This window comes from Pantherophis guttatus, chromosome 6 (assembly GCF_059756535.1).
Source record: "Pantherophis guttatus breed Tessera chromosome 6, ASM5975653v1, whole genome shotgun sequence".
Lineage (NCBI taxonomy): Eukaryota > Metazoa > Chordata > Lepidosauria > Squamata > Colubridae > Pantherophis > Pantherophis guttatus.
The window spans coordinates 71,119,002-71,144,764 of NC_142068.1; the positions used below are offsets into that span (position 1 = coordinate 71,119,002).

A 25,763-nucleotide genomic window follows, 5' to 3' on the forward strand; every position below is an offset into this window, starting at 1 on the left:
GTCCTCATCAGTTAGCCACACCCTCATCCCATGTATCCTCCTTGTAAAGGTACAGTATTTGTTTTCATATATATATATATATATATATATATATATATATATATATGTATGTATGTATGTATGTATGTATGTATGTATGTATGTATGTATGTATATATTCAGGTATAGCAGATATTCAGATAGCAAGGTGGGTGGAGAGCCGTTGAAGTCCGCAAGTCTTAAAGTTGCCAAGGTTGGAGACCCCTGCTTTAGGTGGACCTACTTTTAAGATCTGTCATTGGGATATCTTAAAGTATCCCAATGACAGATTATTGAAAGTATTATTTCAATAATGTATTTGTTTTCGTGACTTGATTTTTGTACTGTTCATCCCCCCTCCCCCCTCTTCCTTATTGAACTAGGGTTGCAACTGCCATCAGGCCTTTGTCCTGCTGTTAAACATGTTATGACTTCATTTTCATCCCTCCATAAAAGTAGACAGATTAAACACGGGACTCATATAAAGAAGGATTAGGGCATTATTATTTAGGAAGTGAGAGTCTTTAAAACTCCCTTACCTGCACTTTCTTGTATTTCAGCATTTTTGCGGTTTCATTCCGCTCTCCTTCGAGATAAAGTTAAACTATATGGACGTTAATTTATCTTTGTGGCTGTTTGCAAACCTCCTTAAGCCAACCACTTTTTTATTGCTTCACTGACAAACTGTGCCAATACCTTCTCTGTTGTAACTTGTACAAAGTTGTGAGAGCTTGCAGGAAGTGAGCACACCCCTCTGCTTCACCGGGTGGAGCCTCTCATTCTGCGTCTGATTAAGAAACCACTTACACCAAGCATGGGAAGTACTTAGGGAACTTAAGGAAAATGCACAGTCTTTGGGGTAGTTTGCTCTTCACCATATTCCACTAAAAAGGCTTTGTGGATCACATTTTAAAGAAATTTAATGAAAGGATTTCAAGTGGCGTCAAAAGGAAAAACATGGGGATACTATATTCACAGGTAAGTACTCTGTAGCCATTTACTACTATTTAAATGGGCTTCAACAGTAGCTATTATGCAATGAAGCCTGTTTGATATATGTTCAAAGGGGTTGGTTTTGCTTTTATCAAATTGAAGCATCTCTTATCAAGTCTGAGAAATTGCATTTTTATGGGGAATCAGTAGCTAGTGGAATAATCAACAGTTTTCCATTAAAATATGAATTGAATCGAAGTTAGAAGAGGGAAATATCTGAAACCGGGTTGCGTGGCTTATGGAAATCAGAAAAAGTGGCCCGTGTGTGACCTCTTGATCAAGGACTTTGGAGATGTTGGTTAAAGGTGGTGATTGGAGATACAGCAATGAATGTTCTAGCAAGTGCTTGCTTGATACTACTAAGAAAAAAACAGATTTATCTCCTCAGTATCTGTATAAACTAGTGAATGTTCTAATGACAAATCTAGTCTTTTTTGAGTATAAGAACGGGAATTAAAATAGAGCTAGATATTTAAAGCATACGCCAGTCCCTAAAACAGTCCAATAAGGACAGAACGTGTTCAAAGCGCTCTACCAGGAACAGCATGTTGAATTTGAGTTAGCAAAGAAAAATGTGTAAACATAATAATGAAATATCTTGCTTCATCAGCCTAACTAAAGGTTTCAGTTTGCATTAGAAAGTATGAGCAGTATCTAAAACAGAAACTTTCCTCCGTGATTATAGGTATATTGCCAAAACCTCTTCTAAGTTCCTGTGTCTACATTTAATTCCAAATTTGATTATGTGCCTTTTTTTTTTAAATTTGATTTATATGCCGCCCTTCTCCGAAGACTCAGGGCGGCTTACAATGTGCTCAGCAATAGCTTCATTCTTTTGTATATTTTATACAAAGTCAGCTTATTGCCCCCACAACTGGGTCCTCAATTTACCTACCTTAGAAAGGATGGAAGGCTGAGTCAACCTTGAGCCTTGGCGAGATTCGAACCCTGCAGTAATTGCAGGCAGCTGGTCTTAATAACCAGCTTAATAACAGGGTGCCTTAAACCCCTGTACTACCAAGGCCCATCAAGTATGCGTTCACTCTTATCAACCACAATGATATATTTTCTTCCTGATCCTTCAAATTTTCCAATGGTGCACCCATTATTGCTTTAATGAGTCATTCCTTATCTCCTTGTGACTAGTTGTCCTCTTCTCTTACTTTCTACCTTTCCCAGAATTATAGACTTATCCAGAGCTACATCTTTGCACAATATGTTTCATATTAATATATATTTTCATAATTTGTGCCTGGTCATTTGTGCTTTAAGTGAGGACTCTGATTATTCACGATATATTTGCTATAGTTATATTTATATAGCTATCGCTGATATTCCCTGGAGTCTTCTCCAATAATACAGTTCACAAGTATCCTTCCTCTTCAAAATCCAACTTTCACTTCCACAGAGCCTTTAGTGATTACATCAAACTGGCTTACAATTGCAAGCTTAAAGAATAGTAAACCGGTATGTGTATTTTGGGATTTTGTAATGATACAGTATGTGGCAATGATCTTGGGAGACATGAGGAAGAGCCACAGACTGATAAATTAAATTTTAGTCTAAAAAGAGGAGGGATCAGGGTTGAAATCCAGCAGGTTCTGACAGGTTCTGGAGAACCAGTAGTGCAAATTTTGAGTAGTTCAGAGAACTGGCAAATACCACCTCTGGCTGGCCCCAGAGTGGGGTGGGAATGGAGCAGTGGTGAAATGTAAAATTTGTTACTACCAGTTCTGTGGGCATGGCTTGGTGGGGGGGGGGGGTGTAATATGACTGAGTGGGCGTGGTCAATTTTTTTTTAACTTTTAAAACCAATTTTTCTACAACCTCTTCGGCTGAAGAGGTTGTAAAAAAATGCTTTTAAAGCCTCTGATGATCCCAGCTGAGTCGCGCGATCATCAGAGGCTTTTTTTTTTTAACTTTTAAAAGCATTTTTTTCGGCCAAAGAGGTTGTAGAAAAAATGCTTTTAAAAATTAAAAAAAAAAAAGCCTCTGATGATTGCTCGGCTCAGCTGGGCAATGGGGATGGGGACAGGAATTTTTGCTATCGGTTCTCCGAACCTTCACTACCGGATCAGGCGATCTGATCCGAACCAGGAGCATTTCACCCCTGGAATGGAGATTTTGCAATATCCTTCTCCCAGGAGTGGGGAGAAAATGGGGATTTTGCAGTATCCTTCCCCTGCCATGCCCACCAAGCCACGCCCACCAAGTCAAACCATGCCCACCAAGCCATGCCTGCAGAACCAGTAGTTAAAAAAATTGAATTTCACCACTGGGAGGGATGGTAAAAGAATCTCAGAAGGAACTATCCGTAGTTTTTAGGAAAATAAAAATGAGGGATGGAAGAGGTACTTTCAGCCTTGCAAGATTCTGCTAATGCATCTTTACAATAAAGGTTAAGCTAAAATTCCTGGCTGTGCTTCTTGCCTGGATTACCTCACAAGGCTAAGAGATACAACTCTCTGTCATTGTTCAAGAAAAAAATAATTTTACATTTAAAAACTTCTTATGAAAACTCTGTAACTAGGGGAGACAGTCCCTATTTGTTAAAAGTAAATAGAGAAAATGCAATTTGGATCCCCAACCCGCTTAATCTATAAACACACGGGTTTGTAGTATAAGCATATCCAGTTGAGCTGCATTCCATTTCAGAAATGATTTGGATTTCTGAATCCTTCACCTGGGTTATTGTGGCTTTTGTTCATGCACTGTCTTGAAATGCAAAATGTAGACGTGCGGTGATTCTGAAGCACAATCCATGCTGATGAAACTCCTGTACATAAGACATTCTCAGGCAAAGGAGAAAGTCAGGATGATATACGCGCCCTCTGAATTAGAGGGGCCCACGCCTTGTCACGAAGACACCAGAATGATGAAACGTGGTTTGTGTCATCATAATGCAAGCTCCACCGTTTTATATTAGTGTCATGACAAGGAATACATAAGGAATGTAGTTTATTTCACATCATTAGGATATTCTAACAGTGGAAGTTTTTAGGAAGATATTGGATAACCATTTGTCTAAAATGGTATAGGGCCGTGATGGTGAACCTATGGCATGGGTGCCATAGGTGGCACACAGAGCCATATCAGTGGGCATGCGAGCATTGCCATAGCTCAGCTCCAGCACCGGCCAGCTGATTTTTGGGCCTTCCAGTCCCACCGGAAGTTGGGAAATGGGCTGTTTCCAGCCTCGGGGGGGGGGAGAGGCTGTTTTCACCCTCCCCAGGCTCCTAGAAAGCCTCTGGAGCCTGGGGAGGGTGAAAAACAGGCCCACTGTGCCATTGCATGCTAAAAGCAAGGGAGGGCTGCAGTGAGGATGCACGCGCATGAGCAGAGGCTGGGCACATTGAATTATGGGTGTGGGCATGCACGTGAGTGACCTCCCTGTGGTCCCCCTCTTTTGGCACGCGATGGCAAAAAGGTTAGCCATCACTGGTATAGGCCAGTGGTGGCGAATCATTTACTTACCGAATGCTGAACAAGAACGCGCTTCGCACGCTGCACCCGCTCGTGTGCCATCCACGGTAACGCTGGCTCCTCCCCATGTGCTGCGCACGCAACCGCACCATCTGCGCACGCGCACAGCTTTTGCGCATGTGCACTAGCGTGTGCTGTGTGTGCAATCTCACCATATGCGCATATGCACAGCTTTCGTGCGTGCAATGCATGTGCGCAAACGCTGTCTGCACATGCGTGCACAATATTGCATGCATGCGCAAACATGCGCACATGCTCAGGAGAGCTCCGAAGACCAGCTGGGTCCCCTGAATTGCGCTCATGCGCACCAGAGGCCTGAACACCAGCTGGGGCACACGTGCATGAGCAGTTTCAGGTGAACTTGGTGATGGCTCGTGTGCCCGGAAAAATGGCTCTGCATGCCACTTCCGGCACACGTACCATAGGTTTGCCGACACGGGTATAGGATTTCCTGCCTGAGCAGGGAATTGAACTAGAAGATTTCCAAGGTCCCTTCCAACTCCTATTCTATTCTATTCTATTCTATTCTATTCTATTCTATTCTATTCTATTCTATTCTATTCTATTCTACTCAACTCTACTCTACTCTACTCAACTCTACTCTACTCTACTCTACTCTACTCTACTCCATTCCATTCCATTGCACTCCACTCCACTCCACTCCACTCCACTCCACTCCACTCCACTCCACTCTACTCTTGTTTCTTTGGGGGTTTGCCATTCTCTCCCACTCTCCCTATGCCCATGCCACCAATATATCTTTATATCATGGTATCAAAAAGTAACCAGGATAAATGTTACCTCTCTTTTTCTTTCCGTAAGAATGCACTATTGAAAAATAGAACCCCTAAGCAGTGTCACCAATTCATTTAGAGTATTTACTTGGCCAATAAAAAGTTCTATTCTATTCTATTCTATTCTATTCTATTCTATTCTATTCTATTCTATTCTATTCTATTCTATTCTATTCTATTCTATTCTATTCTATTCTATTCTACTCTACTCTACTCTACTCTACTCTACTCTACTCTACTCTACTCTACTCTTGTTACTTTGGGGCTTTGCCATTCTCTCCCACTCTCCCTATGCCCATGCCACCAATATATCTTTATATCATGGTATCAAAAAATAACCAGGATAAATGTTACCTCTCTTTTTCTTTCCGTAAGAACGCACTATTGAAAAATACAACCCCTAAGCAGTGTCACCGATTCATTTAGAGTATTTACAGCTGATCCTTCAGAAAAGTTAGCTACCTTTAGATTGGCAGGTGGTCCTCAACTTACGACTACAACTGAGCCCAAAATGATGTTGCTAAGTGAGACAATTGTTAAGTGAATCTTGCCCCATTTTATGACCTTTCTTGCCATGGTTGTTAAGTAAATCATTGCAGCTGTTAAGTTAGTAATGCGGTTGTTAAGTGAACCTGGCTTCCCCATTGATTGCTTATCAGAAGGTCACAAAAGGGGATCACATCACTCTGGGACCCTGCAACCGTCATAAATATGAATCATAAATGTGAATTTTGATCATGTGACCATGAGGATTCTGCAATCGTTGTAAGTGCAAAAAACTGTCGTAAGTCACTGTTTTCAGTGCCGTTGTAACTTTGAACCATCACTAAATGAACTGTTGTAAGTCAAGGACTACCTGTATAGTTCAAAATGAGATAACCCTAAGCTAAGAGTTGTTCTGTCCCCATCTCACACACGCACACAAACAGTCAGCCAGGAGTTAATTAAACCAGTAGTCAGGAATTTCTTTGAGATAACAGAATTGGCAGCAACCCAGTAGCTGCCTGCCAAAAACTTTACTCACAAAGGGAGGTTTTTCTCCTCCGTCCGATAAACCAAAATAAGTCCACAAAGCCAAAGAATTGTCAAGTCCAGTCCATAATAAATCAAAGGAGGGCATATAACGAAGTTCCAGAAATGCAGTATGACTTGCTAGCTTTTCAGTTTTGTCCGTCACAAGGCCTGAATGGCCACCACACCCCCTTTTATCCCCTGTGGGGTGTGGTCCAGTGACTCAGCTTAATCTCTGGCATGCCTCCTTCTCTGCTGCATGTGCTTGTCTTTCTGACGCTGTCGGGGATCCAGCCAAGACTCATCTCCGTCGCTGTCTAACTGCGGCTGCTCGGAAGTGCCTGGCTCCTGGCCTATCTCTTGGCCTTCGGAGGACACCTGAGGCATTGCCAGAGAGGAGGGTCCTGGAGAGGGAGGCCTTGCCAACTCCTCTCCTTCACTTTTGGAGTCTTCTCCCCCTGATAAGACGGGCTCGGGGATCACAACAAGAGGATGGAGAAAGAAAACAAGAAAACTGAGGCACAAATTCTTCATACTTGGTGGGATCTTATAATTGCCGACATTATGGCTGAACTGAAAGTTATTATGACAATTGACTTGAATTGAAATAACTCATAGAGTCAAACCATTCTGATCTGTATAGTTGCCTTTATGTAGTTTCCTCTTTTCTTTTTTTCACACAGTTGGATAGTCCGTTTTGGACTGAAATTATGCAATTTCTGAAACCCAAGTATTCTAGGCTTGGAGAGGGAAAGGACGTATGGACTTTTACCTTTTGATTCGTTATGATAAAACAAAAACAGTTCTAACCTAACCTACAAGCCTTTTTCACTAGCCTTTTGTTAAACAGTTTACATTCCTTAGAGGGCTGCCAATTTGTATTCATTAACAGTAGAAGTCAGTGCTCTCTACATCACACAGCTGATTAGACTTAGAGATCTTTGAAGCAACAGTCCAGTCTATGTGTATGAATTGGAGACTACAAATCTCTTTATGGCATGAGTTGGCCAGATTATGCCTTGTGGGAAGGGCAGCCATGCCAAGCCCTGAAAATTCATGGCCTAGTTTGCTGTGTACTTTCAAAGAATCCCTCACTTCCTCCTCCTCCTCCTCCTCCTCCTCCTCCTCCTCCTCCTCCTCCTCCTCTTAGCCATTGTCTATCCATTGCAGGATGAAGGCCTCTTTTTCATGTTTCCAACCAATATGGTCCTGAGCTTTCTTTTACCAATTGGGCCCGCAATACTTGCTGATTTCATTGATCCCTCTTTGAAATCCCTCCCCATTTTAGATCTTTGAAAAAATAGTTGCCCTTAAGTTGATTCCTGGTGACTACATACCTGAGTTACCAAAACGATTTATCTTTGGGCCTCCCAATCAAGCATACATTCTTGACGATTTCTTGATGGGTGGTCTCTCCTCCAAATACTAACCAGATCTAACCCTGTTTTAGGTATCTTTTTTTTTTTCCAAAATCATCTAAGTGCTGCCGTTTGCCTTACTTAACTATGATGGATCTCATATCATGATCAGTTTTACAGTTTGCAATAGCAATTATTCACCAAATGACTCAAGAATTCTTATTCGGAGAATGGATGTTAAAGCATGGAGATCTCACTGTTATCCTGCCTATTGGGCTTTTCAACTGGGAAAAAAAAAAACAATTCAGGGAAAACAAGAGTGATTGGTAATTCAGCAATCCTTGAAGCTGTCACACCAGTAGTTTTAGATTAATTGTTAATCTATTAGCACCACTTTGTGGATTTAATGTGGAACTGCAGCCTTAATGCAATACTTATTCAAGTTGTCCCTTAATTGCACACCTTTAAAAACTATTTTACTTTCTTTTAACATGTATATGAATTTATTCATTACACATTTGTATCCAGTGTGATGCCTATATACTGTATGTTAATTCTCCTGTGATGTTTCCAAGAGTGCTCACCAGGTGCTGGGCTGATTTAATTTGATTTTAAAATAAAGCAAAACAATGAAATGATGAAACAAAACGAGGAAATGGAAAACGGCATGTTGATAGCACATTACCTTTATTTCCAAGAAAGTGTTTGGATACCACAAAGACCCCAGAGCCATTCTTTGGAAATAAAAATCAGGGATGTTTGCAGCTTTTTTTTTTTTTTTAATGTGTTCTTGGTTTCAACTTCAACTTCAAACTTCAACTTCACCAGGAGTTTGGTGAATGCTGCATTGCTGCAATTCCTTTTCTCCTCTCCTTGGTTTCTTTGTCTATCTCTAAAAGTTTAGGATGATCCTAAGTCTGCTCTGTGAAAGTCAGTTTGGTGGTAGTGGTTAACGCATCAGGCTAAAAATTGGGAGGCTGTGATTTCTAGTCCCGCCTTAGGCGCAAAGCTAGCTTGAGCCAGTCACTTTCTCTTAGCCCTGGGAAAGAGGCATCTTGGAGGGGAAATGCTGGTATCAGGGTTTTGAAAGTAAAGAGCTTTCACAAGAACAAGTTGTATATGCATGATAAGACCCATGTGTATTAATTTATAGAACTGAAGACACCAATTTGTTCTTTACCTCATGGATGAGATCTCAGGCTGCTTTCAACTTACAGTAATCATCTGTCACAGTGGTGGGTTTCACATTTTGTTGCTACCGGTTTGCCTTGCATGTGCATGCTTGCTTCATGCGGGCACCTTCCGTGCATGTGTCCAACTTTCTGCACATGTGCTTTGCTCACGCATGTGTCTTCCACACATGCACCCAGCCTCAAAACCATGCCTAAATAGGACAGCATAGAGCCGGCGGGGTTTGGGGGGCCGGCCCACCTGCGATCTCCACTACCGGTTCCTCTGAACTGGTACGAACCGGCTGAATACCACTTCTGATCCGTTGGTGAAAGTTCATTTACCTAGCCTGCATTAGAATTACAGGTAATCCTCAACTTATGACCGTAGTTGAGCCCAAAATTTATGTTTGTTAAACAAGACTGTTGTTAAGTGAGCTTTGCCCCATTTTACGACTTTTCTTGCCACAGTTGTTGAGTAAATCACTACAGTTGTTAATAAAACAGTTGTTGAGTGAATGTGGCTTCCCCATTTGACTTTGCTTGCCAGAAGGTCACAAAAAGGGATCACGTGACCTGGGGACACTGCAACCATCATATACATGGGCCTGGTGGCTCAGCAGACTAAAAGCATTGTGATTAACACCAGCTGTCTGCAATTACTGTAAGTTTGAATCTCACCAGGCTCAAGGTTGACTCAGCCTTCCATCCTTTCTAAGGGAGGTGAAATGAGGACCCAGTTTGTGGAGGCAATAAGCTGACTTTGTATAAATATACAAAAGTATGAAGGCTATTGCTTAACGCATTGTAAGACGCCCTGAGTCTCCGGAGAAGGGCGGCATATAAATCAAATTAATATATATATACATACATGCCAGTAGCCAAGAATTTGAATTTTGATGACGTGACCATAGGAATGCAGCAACTGTCGTAAGTGTGAAAAATGGTCATAAGTGCCGTTATAACTTTGAGCAGTCACTAAACAAATGGTTGGAAATTGAGGACTACCTGTATGTTGAAAAAAGTTTGTGTGTTACAATTCAAAAGGGTGGATGGATGTGTTGAAGTAACAACCCACAATACATTTATCGTTTTGTCTTAAATCAAAAGCTGTTGAAACTGCTTACTGAAGTTCTCCTGCCTTTCTCTCTTTCCTTCCCTCAGCCCATTTGCCAGGCAGCTTATAATAATGACCTCAATGAACTTCAGCTCCTCTTGGAAGAAGACAGAAATAATCTGAATATCCAGGACTATTTTGGTGGAGACACGCCATTAATCTGTGCATGCAAAAAAGGGCACAATAGAATCGTCAGTTACCTTCTGAAAATGAATGCTGATGTGAACATAAAAAATAAGGTGAGAGCAGCTACTGCAATAGGACCTCTTCTTAGGTTGCTAAAACCAGGACTGATGTGCAAAGAGAATAGAGGAAGGATATGCTAGCTGAGGAATTCTGGGAGTTGAAATTCACACATCTTATTGTGGGCAGGTTTGAAAAACACCGGTTTAAAATCACCTCTTAAGCTTTGTAGAAATGTAGGTTTCCTTTCTGAGTTCTGAAGGGTGAGGCAGGCATTCCAGACATAGAGGCCAGGGGTGGGTTCTACTTATCTTTACTACTGGTTCACAATGGAGCCCCACATGCGTGTGCTCGCTCACGCTTCTGCGCATGTGCAGAAGCTTCCTGATGACGTCGGGGTTGGTGGGCGGAGCCTCCCGCCAGTTTTACTACCGGTTCTATAGAACCGGTCCGAACCGGGGGCAACCCTTCAGTGATAGAGGCAAAATGAGGAGATGTAACTAATGTTTTTGGTAACCTATATCTCTGTTTATAGATAAGATATGAGAAGAAGAGATCATTTGTTGTGTTTTAAAGAAGGCTATTAAAAGTCTTTGTACTGGTTGTGAAGAAAGTCATTTCTTTTCCTTTTTGTTTGCTGTATTCTTATTTCTTCTTCCTTTTCCAGTTTGTTTTTCTTTCTGCACCTTCTATTTTTCTTTTTAATTCTTTTTAGTTTGTAGTAGCCTTCTATTAGCCTTCTAATTATAATTTCTAATAAAGTTATTAACATGCTTCACATCCATTACATTTGTACATGTAATGGATGTGAAGCTTGCAAAAAAGGAATGGCGTTTCAATTATCCAATTGTGGCTTGCCAGCTTGATTTTTAAATGATGGTTGAATGCACAGTCAGCCAGTGATTTAATCTGCATTTGGCATTTTTGTCTATCTGCTGGGTCATTCCCAAGGATCTAGGCTGTTGTTTAATAGTATTAAAGGTATCATTGAAGGATGCCAGTGGTTCTGACTAATTGCAATTGACTAATTGTGATTTTTCTCAATGTTGATGGTGCTTTCGTGTGGTGCTCCAGATGTTTTGGAATTGCACGTAAGGTACTTATTACTATTGGTGTTATCCATTATTATTGTGGATGGTTGCACAATTAGCCAGATGATTAGACTGGCTGTGGCATTTGTATACACCTGTTGGGTTCTTCAATTCAATTCAATTCAAACCTTTATTGTCAGAGTACAACATGTGTACTATGAGATTGGCTGAGCCTCCCTTCATGCACACCCCCTCCCAACACAATACAACTCACCGTGAAAGATAGAAAATCCCTATCCCAGTGAATCCTGCTCACAAACACTATTGCACCATTGTTTGATGGTATTAAAGATGTTATTGCAGGATTATAAACTGTTCCAATTATAGCTGCCTTTTGCTATTGACTGATGATGATTTTGTCAATGTCAGTGATGTTCAAGATGTTGCTCAAGCAGAGATGCTCCAGATATTTTAGAATTGTGCCTCAGGTACTTATGACTATTAGTATTATTTTTGCTTTGGTTTGCTACAGTCATTCTATTTCTATGTCTTTGTATTTTGTGATTTCCTACAATTCTTTCTCTTCTCTGTCTCCAAGTACCGCAACATCCACTATCCAGACTCTCTCCTTCTTAGTTGTGAAGTCTTGGATATTTTGTGGAAGGTGTTTGTATGTTTGAATTCTAAAATCCCACCTTTATTATTCCTTTCTTATGAATGTTTCTGGGAAATGGGGGGATAAAATATCATAACCAGCGCTACTAAATGTTTGACTTCCATCAGGGGTGAAATCCAGCAGGTTCTGACAGGTTCTGGAGAACCGGTAGTGGAAATTTTGAGTAGTTCGAAGAACCGGCAAATACCACCTCTGGCTGGCCCCAAAGTGATGAGGGAATGGAGATTTTGCAGTATCCTTCCCCTGCCACACCCAACAAGCCAACCACGCCCACCAAGCCACGCCCACAGAACTGGTAGTAAAAAAAATTGGATTTCACCACTGACTTCCATGCAAGACATGGAGCTGAACTGGGGCGACGGCTTGCATGCCCACAGAGAGGGCGCTGCGTGCCACTTCTGGCATATGTGCCATAGGTTCGCCATCAAGGGGTTATGACATCAAAATGTTTTAGTAAAATTCCAAGTATTGGCAGAAGGCTTTTGCTTCTAAGAATTATTTAAAATTGTTGTACATTAAGATAGATCACAAAGATAGGAAATTATTAAAAATGTGAAAGAAAGGCATTTATAAAGCCCCCTTAAATGTTGAGGTAATTTTTTTTTTTTTTGCTTTAATTTATATGCCGCCCTTCTCCGGAGACTCAGGGTGGCTTACAATGCGTTAAGCAATAGCCTTCATACTTTTGTATATTTATACAAAGTCAGCTTATTGCCCCCACAATCTGGGTCCTCATTTCACCTACCTTTGAAAGGATGGAAGGCTGAGTCAACCTTGAGCCTGGTGAGATTTGACCTTGCAGTAATTGCAAGCAGCAGATGTTAATAACAGTGCATTAGTCCACTGTACTACAGGCTCTTCCATATTTGTACTATGTTGAGAAGTAAATTCCATGGATGTGGAGTAACCATGGGGAAATCTTGGCCTCTGGTGACTTGTTGGAGCTAAGCTTTGTAGGATCTAAGTGGGTGGTGCTAATCTGCAAGGAGAAAGCATTTTTCAGTGGTCCTTGGTTCAAATCGTTTGAGGCTTTTTAGATAATAATAACTATATGAAGAAATCAAAATTGCTGCATCATGGTTTCTATGGAGATCAATCTGCTGCAACGCTGTGTCCCAGCTGAAGTTCCATGTATGTAGAACATATTAGAGAAATGTTCTAAAGCTTGGAAGTTATCTGTAGAATGTACTATTGTTTTAAAGCCAGTTGTATCTAGGATTGGGTGCAGCTATCAGCAATGAGTCTTTTGCCTCCTTCTGGGGGATTAGGAGAGTTCTAGATTGCTTTGAAAAGCATGGAACTTTAGAAGCTGATCTTAATTACATAATTTAAGAGATTAAATGAGGACTTCTTGAAGATGGCTTTAAAAAGGATGAAACCTCCCTTCCCTCAGAGAAATATTAATCATGTTTACCAGGCCAACTCCCAGAGCTTTCTGGTAAATAGATACAAGCCATGTAAGGCAAGCATCAATACAACATGTGGTAGATTTTGCTTCTCTGAATAAACTATCCAGGTCCTCAAAAACATGCAAATTATAATTTATACATTATTCATGTATGAATTAGGAAAAAAAGAAGAAGGCAAATTGTCACTGTCAACTTGCCATGGCCAACTCGCTGCAGGACAACTTGCCATGGCCATCTCGCCACAGGACAACTCACTGCAGGACAAGAGTTACACTAATAGCAAATAAATAGTGGAATAATTTAAAAAAAAAAAGGATGCAAAAATGCAGAATTGAAATGTGAATGGCAAAAATTAAAATAATGTTTATTTATTTTAAATAATTAAATAGAATTGTTAAAATTGTCCCGCAATGAGTTGTGCCGTGGCGAGTTGGCCATGATGAGTTGGCTGCAACGACTTGGCCATGGCAAGTTGTCCCACAGTGAGTTGGCCATGATGAGTTGGCTGCAGCGAGTTGGCCGTGGTGAATTGTCCTGCAATGAGTTGCCCATGATGAGTTGCCCATGGTGAGTTGCCCATTAGTTGGCTTCAGTGAGTTGGCTATGGCAAGTTGTCCTGCAATGAGTTGGCCTTGATGAGTTGGCCATGGTGAGTTGGCTGCAGCAAGTTGGCTGTGGCAAGTTGTCCCATTCCCGCTGCAGGCTGATAACAATTCAGGTAGCTTCTAGTCCTTCCTAAATCCCTTATTCCTTGTTATTACTGTCTCAACAAGGCCATTCTTTCTTTCCTTATACAGTAACTGAGGGTAACTCTCCTGGAACCGAGAATATCTCCAGGGTAATATCTGCAATGGGAAAGCATCGAAAACCTTTCCAAGCTGACATCAAACAAATCGCAAATAATTTATGGTCAATGGAATGAGAAACTGTCTTAAAACTCTTTCTTTTCTCTCTAGAAAGAAAGAACCTGTTTGCACTACGCAGTCAAAAAACGATTTGGTTTCCTTGATTATTTGCTCATCATACTTTTAATGCCTGTTATGCTACTAGGATATCTTCTCATGGTAAGTTCCAGGTCAAACAAGTATCAAATGATGCCTACGGTTATTATCCGTGTGCCCTGTCCTTTCTACCACAGTTGTTGTAGTTACGTGTTTTAGGTTTGGATTCAACTGAGCAAGGAGTTTTGGGCTTTAGGGGTACCATAATTCTCTTTCCTGATTCAAAGAGGTAACTGTGATTCATCTCAATGAAACACTTCATATTGTTTCCATGTGAAAATTAGTCCTTACACAATACAGGCAGTCCTTGACTTACCACCACAGCTGAGCCCAAAATTTCTGTTGCTAAGTGAGACGGTTGTTAAGTGAATGCTGCCCCACTGTACAACCTTTCTTGCCACCCTTGTTAAGCGAATCACTGCAGTTCTTAAGTTTTTTTTTTATTATTTATTTATTTTTATATGCCGCCCTTCTCCGGAGACTCAGGGCGGCTTACAATGCGTTAAGCAATAGCCTTCATATTTATGAAGTCATTATACAAAGTCAGCTTATTGCCCCCACAAACCGGGTCCTCATTTTACCCACCTTAGAAAGGATGGAAGGCTGAGTCGACCTTGAGCCTGGTGAGAATTGAACTTGAAGTAATTGCAGGCAGCTGGATGTTAAATGCTGCCTTTGTAGGAGGCATTAGCCTCCCACGCCACTCAGGCTCCTTAGTAATGCAGTTGTTAAATGAATCTGACTTTGCTTGTCAGACATTTGCAAAAGGTGATCAGGTGACCCCCGGGACACTGCAACCGTCATAAATGTGAGTCAGTTGCCAAGCATCTGAATTTCATTCACGTGACTATGGGGATGTTGCAAAGTGTCATAAGTGTGAAAAAAGGTCATAAGTCACTTTTTTCAGTGCCGTTGTAACTTCGAACACGCCGTTGTAAGTCGAAGACTACCTGTACTGAAAAATTATATGATGGCATTGAAAAAACAAAGAACAGATGGGAACAGACCAGTCCACTCAAAAGACAGGGCTAGATAATCTGATATATAGGACAAGAATGAGAAAAAGTTTTTCTGAGAGGTTGGGATTTTTTTTTTTCTTTATATAGTTTGCTTTTGAAAGTTGCAGGGATTCTTGATAATGACTTTCTGATTTTTCTTATTGGAAGATATTGGATTCTAGTGATCTTGTCCTATTGGTTACAATCTTCTCTGCTTGGTAAAATCTGCCATGCAGCCCTCCCTTATGTCTTTCTTTTGTCTCTGGCAAAAAAAAACAAAAACCCAAAAAGCTTTTGGTAGGAGCTTCATATTTCCACAGTCTTTTTCCAGTTATTTTTAAAGTGCCAGAAAATTTAGAACACCCCCAGAGTGTCTCCTTAGCATTAGCCAGCTCACTCTAAAAGCAGAAGAGGCTCCTGAGCATGTAGAGAAGACCAACAATGATGATAAGGATCTGAAGGCTAAACCATACAATGAATGATTGAGGGAACTAGATATGTCTAGTCCAGGGGTCTGCAACTTTAAACCACTCAAAGAGCCATTTGGACCCGTTTCTCACAGAAAAGAAAACACTGGGAGCCACAAAATCCTTCCCGCGCCTGACTATTTCTTGAGCGGCCACAAAACTAGCATATGTAGTTGAATTAAACTTTGTTTTCTTCTGAAACTTTTCTTTTTTTGGATTTATCCATGGTTGGCCTACCGAGGGGGTGGGGGTTTGAAAAGCTCAATAAATTGTGTGCCGGTGGGTGTCGCACATTGGTGGTTTTGACACATATTTTGAATGCCAGGGAGCTGCAGCAGAGGGGTGAAAGAGCCACATGCGGCTCCAGAGCCGCAGGTTGCTGACCCCTGGTGTAGTCTAATGAAGAGGAGGACTAGGGGTGATGTGATAGCAATCTTCCAGTATTTGAGGAGCTATCACAAACAAGAGGGAGTCAAAGCATCTGAGAGCAGGAGAAGAAGCAATGGCTAGAAATTAATCAAGGATAGACCAATTTTGAACTAAGAAGAAGTTTCCTGAGAGTGAGAACAATTAACCAGTGGAACAGCTTGCCTCTGGAAGCTGCGGGTGCACCATCACAGGAGGTTTTCAAGAAGAGACTGGACAGTCATTTGTCCAGAATGGAATATTTCCTACCACAGGCAGGGGGCTGGATTAGAAGACCTCCAAATTCCCTTCCAATCCTATTATTCTATGTTCTGTGCACGCAAACTGTCTTCCAACCAGGAAGGCAAAACAAAGCCGGTCATATTGCCATGTAGCAGATTCAGGAAGTCGTTTTGCTCTTCTTTGAAGCAAAAAACACCCTCAAAGGTTTACAGTACACAGTCTAATATTTTCTGTACCCATTGATTACAGGAACACTTTTAATTCTAATTTGTACAGAACACTTTTAACTTTTATCTGTAAGAGCCCTGTCTCCCTTAAAGAGTGTTTTCTACATTAGTATTTAAAGAGGTGATTGTTTACCCTTATCTTTCAACTTGGTGTGTTCTAGATGTGCCGTGACAGTGACTTTCTAGCTATGTGGGAAATTACAACATCTAGAAGAACCCAATGTAGAAAAAGTCATTTGGCAACTCATCTGTATCATTCCCATGATGTACTACTTTTCTTCCTATAATAATTTTTGACTTCCTAAAAATGGAATTAGCCAATATTCAAATGCTGCTTCTTGGGCACTGTTCAACTGTCTAAGTATTAAAGTGTATCTCTTAAGTAACTGGCACATAACTTTTCTACTGTAGTTATGCATGTTATGGATACTCCCCATGTGCAATTTCTCAATTCATAGTCAGGGCGAGCCATTCCATCATTCAAATTGTGATCCTACAAATTGTGTTTACATTATGAAATGTACATTATGAAAGATCTGAACACACTTAGAATAATCCATAGTTTCTTAGGACAGAACTTGGGAGGCAACTAATCAGATATCCTAATTATGTTTTGAGAATTTTTAGTATCAGGAAGTTTAAGAACACCTAGATGTTCTCAGCCGGATTTGGATAAATTTATATAAGAGAAAGTCTTTATTAGCTGCCTTCTTAATATGACAGTGTTACCCATTTTCCAATAATGTTCCTTTTTTTTTTTTCCTTTCTCACCCCTAAAATCTGCTAAACAGGTTTCTAAAAGTAAGCAGAATGAAAACCTCATCAAGATGCTGCTTAGAGCTGGTGCATATGTTAACACTCAAGATGATGTAAGTGCATCTATTCATATACTCTAATTGTATCTAGATTATAGTTTGGGTGGTAACTGGATGTGACACATAAAAACCTCTTCATTTCCCTAAGGATGAGGCAGGAGAGGACCATTTTTCCCCTATGATTTCCCCTATATCAGGCCTGTCAAACTGGTGGCCCATGGGCCCAATGCGTCACATGCAGGTCAAGCCCACCCCAGCTCCGCAAAGGCAAAAAACGTTGTGATACATCGTGCTACATCATGTGACGCGATTAAGTTTGACACCCATGCCCTATATGGAGAGAAAATGGGAGCAATTGCTTCTTTCTTTTTGTCTAGTACCCAAGCCAGCCAACTTAACATGAGATCTATCAGGGCAGGGGTGAAATGTAAAATTTGTTACTACCGGTTCTGTGGGCATGGCTTGGTGATGGGGGTAATGTTTAAATTCGAAGTAAAATAAAAATAAAAATAAATTAAAACACCAAAGCAAACCAAACAGAAGTGGCCGTGAAGAGTTCAGTCCTTTAGCAAATAATTGTATCTCCTGAACAAGTATGATTTACGTCTGCTAGAACTTTGTGGCTTCACCTGCTTCAATTCTTTAATTAAAACCACACAATATTGCATAGTAGGGTTATTCAAATCAGAGTTAAACCTTATTTTTATTTCAGTCTGTATGTTGGGAATAATATAGGACAGTGATGGCTAACCTTTTTGCTGTCACATGCCAAAAGCTGGGGGAGTGTGGAGTGGTTGCCCACGTGCGTGCCCACACCCATAATTCTATGTGCCCTGCCCCCCCAAGCACGTGTGCGCAACTCTCCATGCTCCCCCTGCTTTTGGCATGTGATGGCATGGTGGGCCCGGTAGGTCCATCTTTTGCCCTCCCCAGGCTCCAGAGGCTTTCTAGGAGCCTGGGGAGGGTAAAAACAGCCTTCCCCACCTCCCCGTAGGCCCTCCAGAGGCTGGAAATAGCCCGTTTGCTGACTTCCGTTGGGCCCAGAAGGCCCAAAAATCAACTGGCCAGCGTGCACATGTGTGCTGGAGCTGAGCTAGGGCAACGCTCCCGTGCCCACCAATATGGCTACGTGTGCCACCTGTGGCACGCGTGCCATAGGTTTGCATCACGGATATAGGACTAGATCACTGAATCTGTCCTAGTACAATATTGTACTCAGCTTCAGGACTACAATGGAATAAGATGGTTTTTCAAATCTCAAGGCAATTAAGGAATACAGGTGAACACTTGCAGAAAATAATACAAATGGAACTAATTGAAAAAGAGTTGGCAGGCCATGTAAATTCATCCTTGGTTGCAATTTAATGCATAATTTGAAGAAGTTGCTACATTTTATCCTTACTGTTGCAACCCAATTGAGACCGTTTAAATTCTGTAGTATATATTAATTATGATAATTTTGTTTTGAAGTTTTTAATTTAATTTTTTAATTTAGCTTATTTTATTTATGGAGCCATTTTGCAGTTGAGTAGCATAGAGATACCTGCACGACATCAATGTCCAGTCTATAAGTGAATGAAACAATAGAACAAAAGTATAAATATATGATAATTCAAGAGTTTGCAAGAAAGAATTCCATTTTTAATTTTATACTTACTGAGAAGGATATTAGGGTAAGGGTACAACTTATTCCTGAAGAATATGTATTATGTTTTTTCTCTAGTCAGGACGGACTGCTCTCCACTATGCTTGTGAAATGAAGAACCAATCTATCATTCCATTATTAGTTGAAGCAGGTGCTGACCTTTCCCTAAAGGACAAGGTATGGAAAAGTAGTCTTATTATAATTTTGATCTCTAGCTCTGTGATTTGGACTATCTCTCTACTAAGAAAGAGGAATCTATTTTTATTGTAGAAAAGAAAAAATATATAAGTGGGGTTCTTTTCTACCAGGGCAGTACATTGGCTTAATGGTTAAGATCACGGGTGGGTTCTAAATTTTTTTACTACCGGTTCTGTGGGCGTGGCTTATTTTGTGGGTGTAGCTTGGGGGGTCATGTGACTAGGTGGGCATGGCTAGCTGGCCAAAGTCAATCCTGGAAGGTCTTCGCACTTACAACCAAGTCCTCGCACTTACGACCCAACTCATTTGTTTGCTTTTAACACTGATCAGCTGTAGGACGGCCCTTTGAAGCCCCGCGGCAAGAGTTTAAACAGTTTTTTTTCCCTCTAGTCATCAGCTGGGACTCAGGAGGCAGCAATAGATTGGGGGTGGGACCAAATAAAAGGTAAGAATAACGTGGGGGGGTGGGAGGGGGGAGAACCGGTTCGGTGACATCATATCGTCACCGCTACCGGCTCGGCCGAACTGGACCGAACCGGGAGGAACCCACCACTGGTTAAGATGCTGGGCTTCTCAGCTGGAAAGCTGACAGTCAGGGTTGAAGACCTGAGAGCTGTGTGACAGGGTGAGCTTTCATTATCATCACCCCAGCTCCTGCCAACTTAGCAGTTCTAAAGCATGCAAATGCAAGTAGATAAATAGGTACCACTTTAGTGGGAAAGGTTTTTGTGTTCTGTACTTTCATGTGGGCCACATAATGACAGAAGCCTCTCTCAGAAAATGCAGGATCCCTACGCTGAGAATTGGAGATGAGCATTGTCACCTTAAGTCAATCACAACTGAACAGGGGAACCTTTAAACCTTCTTTTCTTTTCTACCATTTTCCAAGATTTTCATCTACTAGTTTGCTAACTGAGGAAAATGTGAATATTTGTGGTGATGTATTACAAGTCATTACATTTGAAGATTTTGATACAGGTTATGTTGTCCAGAAGCAGCTGATGTTTAAAAAGTCAATATGGATAGTAGCAAGGGAAAAAAAAGCAAAAAGAAACAATAAAAAGGAATTAAAACCAGCTATACAGCATCCATAAATATTTAAAAAATTAGATTTATCTAAATAGATAGATCATGTGTAAGCCATCCAGCACTCCCCATTAAGCTTTTTGACTAGAACACTCAGAAACATTTACCATGAAGGTTAAAGTTAGCAACCTTAGATGATGACAGATAATTTTAAGTTTCCCATAGGGAGAATAATATTTAAAGCAACTAGTCCCCTTTAACAATTTGAACAAGGCAGTTAAAAGACGAACGGCGGTAGATGCAAGCATTTCGTATTGACTCGTCAGGGCCAAACTTACAATAACACAGTTAAAAATCAACACGGAGCATAAAGTCCAGTGAAATCATTCAATTAGACATATAACGTGTGTGAACACCAACCAGTGATGAAACTTTACACCCACGGAAGGCACAGATTGACATACAGTTGTTTCTGCACACCCAAGGGAGGCTTCACTCGATTGATGGCAACCGCTTCAGCTAACCACAGAAAACGAGAGTTCCTGTGACACCATAAAACTCTGAACTTGGTGACCCGTGGCTATACAGTATGTGGCTATAATATATGTCTCGCAATAGCAGAAGAAGACATTTTATAGCCATGATTTGAGAATTATATTGTTTAGCAGTAGCTTAGCAGAAGTAAGCGATGTTTTAGACTCATACATGTTTCCCCCTCCAAAAAATAATAATATCATAAAATAATATTCAGACGTTTCCACTGCGTGAAAATCAATCTTTATACAAGGAGTTTTATTTCTCACTGATAAGGCACTTTTTGTCATACCAATAACAACCATCACTCACCTTTTGGTCAAAATTCTTTTCGTTTGACCTAACATTGAAGAGATTAACTTCAAATGGTAATCTTACCTGTATTACCATTTGCCACTGGTTTCAGACTATATGGACTACTTCCAACATTTCTTAAACAAATTTGCACTGGAGAGATTCATCAAAACTTTGAAGCAAATAGAGGAAAGTTCTAATGGTAGATTAACACAATTATTTAACCACAATGGAGGTGGTTGTTCGATTAACAACAGATCCCATCCCCCCCCAACTGTTCTCCCACATCTTTAATTAGATCATAGTGTTTGGCTTGTTTTAACTTATTTATGTTTTATTATATTTATATCTAGCATTCATGACTATAAGCAGCCCAGAGTTACCTTGCGGTTAGACAGGTGGAGAAAGAAAGAAAGAAAGAAAGAAAGAAAGAAAGAAAGAAGGAAGGAAGGAAGGAAGGAAGGAAAGAAAGAAAGAAAGAAAGAAAGAAAGAAAGAAAGAAAGAAAGAAAGAAAGAAAGAAAGAAAGAAAGAAAGAAAGAAAGAGATTATGACTTCCTCCTAGAACTTGGAACATTTGTAACATTTGCTTCAAAAGCCAGTATTGGATACTATCCAAAATGAAATTATTCTGCGCAACTTACAATGAAATAACTGTCTTCTTGGCAATAGTACTCTTTCAAATATCTAAAGTTGGCCAAGTTAGATGTTTATGGAGATTCTCAGTCATCCAGGTCATGGTTGTCCCAAAGGTGCTTTTTTAAGAGGCAGCTATTTTTCTTTGAGGACGTTTCGCATCTCATCCAAGAAGCTTCTTCAGCTCTGACTGGATGGTGGGGAATGGAAGGATGGAAAGACATTATTGTTCTGACCTAGGCTTCCTTAGAAAGCATGAAGCAAAGTCTTAGTCCTGCAAAACCTCTTTTATTTATCCGACTGTAAATTACTTTCATTTACAGTCCTCAAGGCTTGATAAACAGTCTTTCAGAGGAAGGTTATCAGCACCCACCTATCTCATATGGAATGCTGCCAGAGAGCTAATTTCCAGATGCAGGGCAAGGCCAAACTTGGCACAGAGTCACAAACAGAACTTTCAAATCTTGAACCGTCCAAATGAACTAATTGCTTCCTGCAAAAGCTCATGTCCTGTTCGCTCTTCTTTTATGTTTTATGGGAGGGGCCAATCATCTCCAAGCTTTACTCCCTGTTTTCTTAATTGTTCTTGTCTTCTGGCAGCTCTACACATGTACACACTGGGAACAGGCTCCCACTGTTCTTCTGCCTCATTGATGTCAGACTCCGGGGGCTGCATATAACTAACAAATAGCCTTGGCCTCCTCCCTGCCTCTGATGCAGAGCCCTCATCCGAGCTTTCTCCAGCCCCAGGACTGGCCCAAGTTCCTCCCCAACCTCCTCACTGTCCATCTCTGTTGCCAGCTCTGCTGGCCGCCAGCAGGCCACAACAACTATCCTGTCAGAACTGAAGAAGCTTCTTGGATAAGAAGCAAAATGTCTTCAAAGAAAATCAAGAAAGTCCAATTGCCTCTTGAAAAAGGACCTTTGGGTCAGCCAAGTTAGATTTTATATATGTTGATGCTTTCTTCATTCATTCTTTTCACCTTTGTTCATTTTATCCCTTTATTTCAGGCTGGAGAGACTCCACTGGACATAGTAAGAAGATTAAAGTTCCTCAACATAGAACACATATTAAAGAAGGATTCCTAGATCATTACATCAGATATTGTTAGAAAAGCTCCGACCCATGGGGCCAATTCATTGTGATAAATGTAATTCCTTTTATAATTTCAAGTGACATCAGGCAGCCAATAAGCTTATGCAAAAGAATAGACTGCATTAAATCCTGTTGCTGGAGGTTTAATGGGTGATAAAATCAAAATGAGGTGGTCAATTCTGTGAGCGTCAAAATATCATTTTTATTTTCATGATTGTTTTCTTACTAAAGTACAGCGTTTGTATAAGAGTATAAGTCAGTGTTTTTCAAACTTGGCAACTTTAAGATGTGTGGACTTCAATTCCCACAATTCCCCAGCTAGTTGAAATCTACACAGTGGTTGTCAATTTGAAAACCATTGGTATAGTATAAGCCAGTGATGGCTAACCTTTTTGCCGTCATGTGCCAAAAGCGGGGGGAGCATGGGGTTTGCGCACGTACGTGCCCACATCCATAATTCAATGCTCCCCACATATGTGCATGTAACCCCCCCTGTGCTCCCCCCACTTTTGGCACGTGATGGCGCAGTGGGCCCGTAGGCCTGTTTTTCACCCTCCCCAGGCTCCAGAGGCTTTCTTGGAGCCTGGGGAGGGCGAAAATGGCTTCCCCCCCCCGAGGCCCTCTGGAGGCCAGAAATGGCCCATTTCCCAACTTCCAGTGGGCCCAGAAGGCCCATTTTTTGCCCTCCCCAGGCTCCAGAGGCTTTCTAGGAACCTGGGGAGGGTGAAAACTGCCTTCCTCACTCTCCCCGGAGACCCTCCGGATGCCCGTTTCCTGACTTCCAGTGGGCCCAAAGGGCCAAACATCAGGTGGCTGATGCGTGCATGCGTGCTGGAGCTGAGCTAGGGCAACGCTTGTGTGCCCACAGATATGGCTCCGCATGCCATAGGTTCGCCATCACGAGTATAAGCCATATTATTTATTTCATTGGTGTTAAATTGTGCTATTTATATGTGTTGTAATCCAAAACAGGTTTAGCAATAAAGTTATGTTGTAAATTGACTTTTGGCTTGTCAAAAGGTGTTTGTCTATTTTGTTTTGAATGTATGTAATAGTAATAGAACAAGGAGATAAAGTGCTTTAATGCCTGGGAGTTGCCAACTTCACATGGGAATGGAGATAGAACAGCCACACCCTAACAATTCCTTTTATCTTTGTTATTAATGATTTGAGCAGAATGACACAATCTCTTCAAATGTTGCAGAATACTCAAAGGCACTCAAAGGGATATTGTTGAGATTTTACTGTTTTATCTTAGGTCTCCTCCTTGGGTGCCAGTTCATCTCCTATTTCATTTCCCCGTTGTTAGTTTTTGATTTCCCCCCCCCCCATTTTACAGACTGCTTTTCTAAGACTTTCTGGTTGTGTATCATAATAAAGAAACTGACACATTATATTAAGACAAATCCCAAGAAGTATATAGATCCCAAGAAGTATTCATGTTAGGCAGTGAGGCTGCACGGCAACATTTTTTTGCCAATGTATCACTATCGCCATCTGCATCTCTATCTCTGTCTTCATCTCTATATAGGATGGTATGCATTAAAAATGGAAAGCCTTTAAGTGTTAAACAAAACAGCTAAAACCATAGTAAAACTCAGATTAAAACCACCCAAAACTAATAAATACAATGACTAAAAGCCAGACTAATTGTTGTGGCCCGTCACCTGTATCAGAGGAGGAGGAAGCATGGGAGTCAAAATCAGCATCAAGGCAACCTGAGAGCTCCGAGGGGGAAGAGGGAATGGAGCTGGCAGAGAGAGGGGGGGGAGGGAGGGAGAGGGAGGGAGGGAGGGAGGGAGAGAGAGAGAGGCAGAGCCTTGGCCATCTGTCAGCCCTCAGATGGAGACTCAACAGCCTCCAGGTCTGGAGGTGACTGATGAGGAAGAGGAGCAACAGCTGGGTCCAGTGCCTGACGTGTGGATGCGCAGGCAGAGGAGAGGAGAGCAGTAGAAATCTTTGGGCCTATCCTTGGGAAGGAAGAGCCACTGCTGCTAGCGAAGCCCCACCCTAGCTCTGGGGATAAAAGGCAGGAGGCAGAGATGAATAGATACGGCAGACAATTATCCATCTCCCTGTCAGACAGACTTGTTAGCCTGATGTGAGAGAGAAACTTTTTCCTCAAAGATTAAAGGAATCTTTGAGTTCACTTCCGAGGGTTTGTCGTGTTTGGGGAGCTGGGTCAGAACACTAATATTATGAGCCTTTATAATTCTTTCAAAGACCTTTAAAGAAGCTAGACTTTGATTTTTTTCTGGTGGTTTTTGTTTCTAATGTAGCTCGCCCAGAGTAATTTTGGTATCAGAGTCTTCTAATTCTCATCAGTCGATCAATGAAAGCTACAAGAAAACTCTTTCTGAATTTAGGGTAACAAAATTAGAAGGCTTGTTCTCAAGTTGTCTGGGAACTCTTCTGATTATTTTAATGAAGACAGAGTTAACACAAAGAAAAGAGTCACCTCGGTATTTTGCATTTCACCCAGAAGCATATCAACAAACTGTGGTAAATTCTTAAGCATATCAGCTTAGAACAAACATAACACAGTCTCTCTTAACAGATCAATGTCGCTGCTGCATCTTGAATTAACTGAATTGTCCAAGATACGTATTATAATAGTCATATTACCACTTTGTACAGCAGTGCTTATTGTATATGGATAGTCCTCAACTTACAACTGCAGTTGAGCCCAACATTTCTGTTCTTAAGTGACACATTTGCTAAGTGAAGTTTGCTCCATTTTACGAAATTTCTCACCTGGTTGTTAAGTGAATCTGGATTCCCCCATTGACTTTGCTTGTCAGAAGATCACAAAAGGGGATCACATCAGTGGTGGGTTGCCCCCGGTTTGGACCAGTTCTATAGAACTGGTAGTAAAACCAGCAGGAGGCTCTACCCACTGACCCTGACATCATCAGAAGCAATCTGTGCATGCGCAGA

The 25,763-nt window shown here is 41.2% G+C and overlaps 1 protein-coding gene across 1 annotated transcript; it reads left to right on the plus strand.

Annotated features, from left to right (window-relative positions):
- Positions 1-724: 724 nt before the first annotated feature.
- On the plus strand, positions 725-23,828 carry ANKRD22 (ankyrin repeat domain 22). The gene is made up of 6 exons (XM_034430359.3): positions 725-996; positions 9,991-10,182; positions 14,199-14,306; positions 17,375-17,452; positions 19,122-19,220; positions 22,742-23,828. The coding sequence occupies exons 1-6, from the start codon at positions 976-978 to the stop codon at positions 22,817-22,819; spliced, it is 576 nt and encodes a 191-aa protein (XP_034286250.1). The 5' UTR covers positions 725-975; the 3' UTR covers positions 22,820-23,828.
- Positions 23,829-25,763: the final 1,935 nt, after the last annotated feature.

Coding starts and splice junctions, on each gene's coding strand:
- ANKRD22 (XM_034430359.3), top strand. CDS start 976: ATGGGGATACTATATTCACAG. Junction 997..9,990: donor TGGGGATACTATATTCACAG/GTAAGTACTCTG, acceptor TCCTTCCCTCAG/CCCATTTGCCAGGCAGCTTA. Junction 14,307..17,374: donor TACTAGGATATCTTCTCATG/GTAAGTTCCAGG, acceptor TCTGCTAAACAG/GTTTCTAAAAGTAAGCAGAA.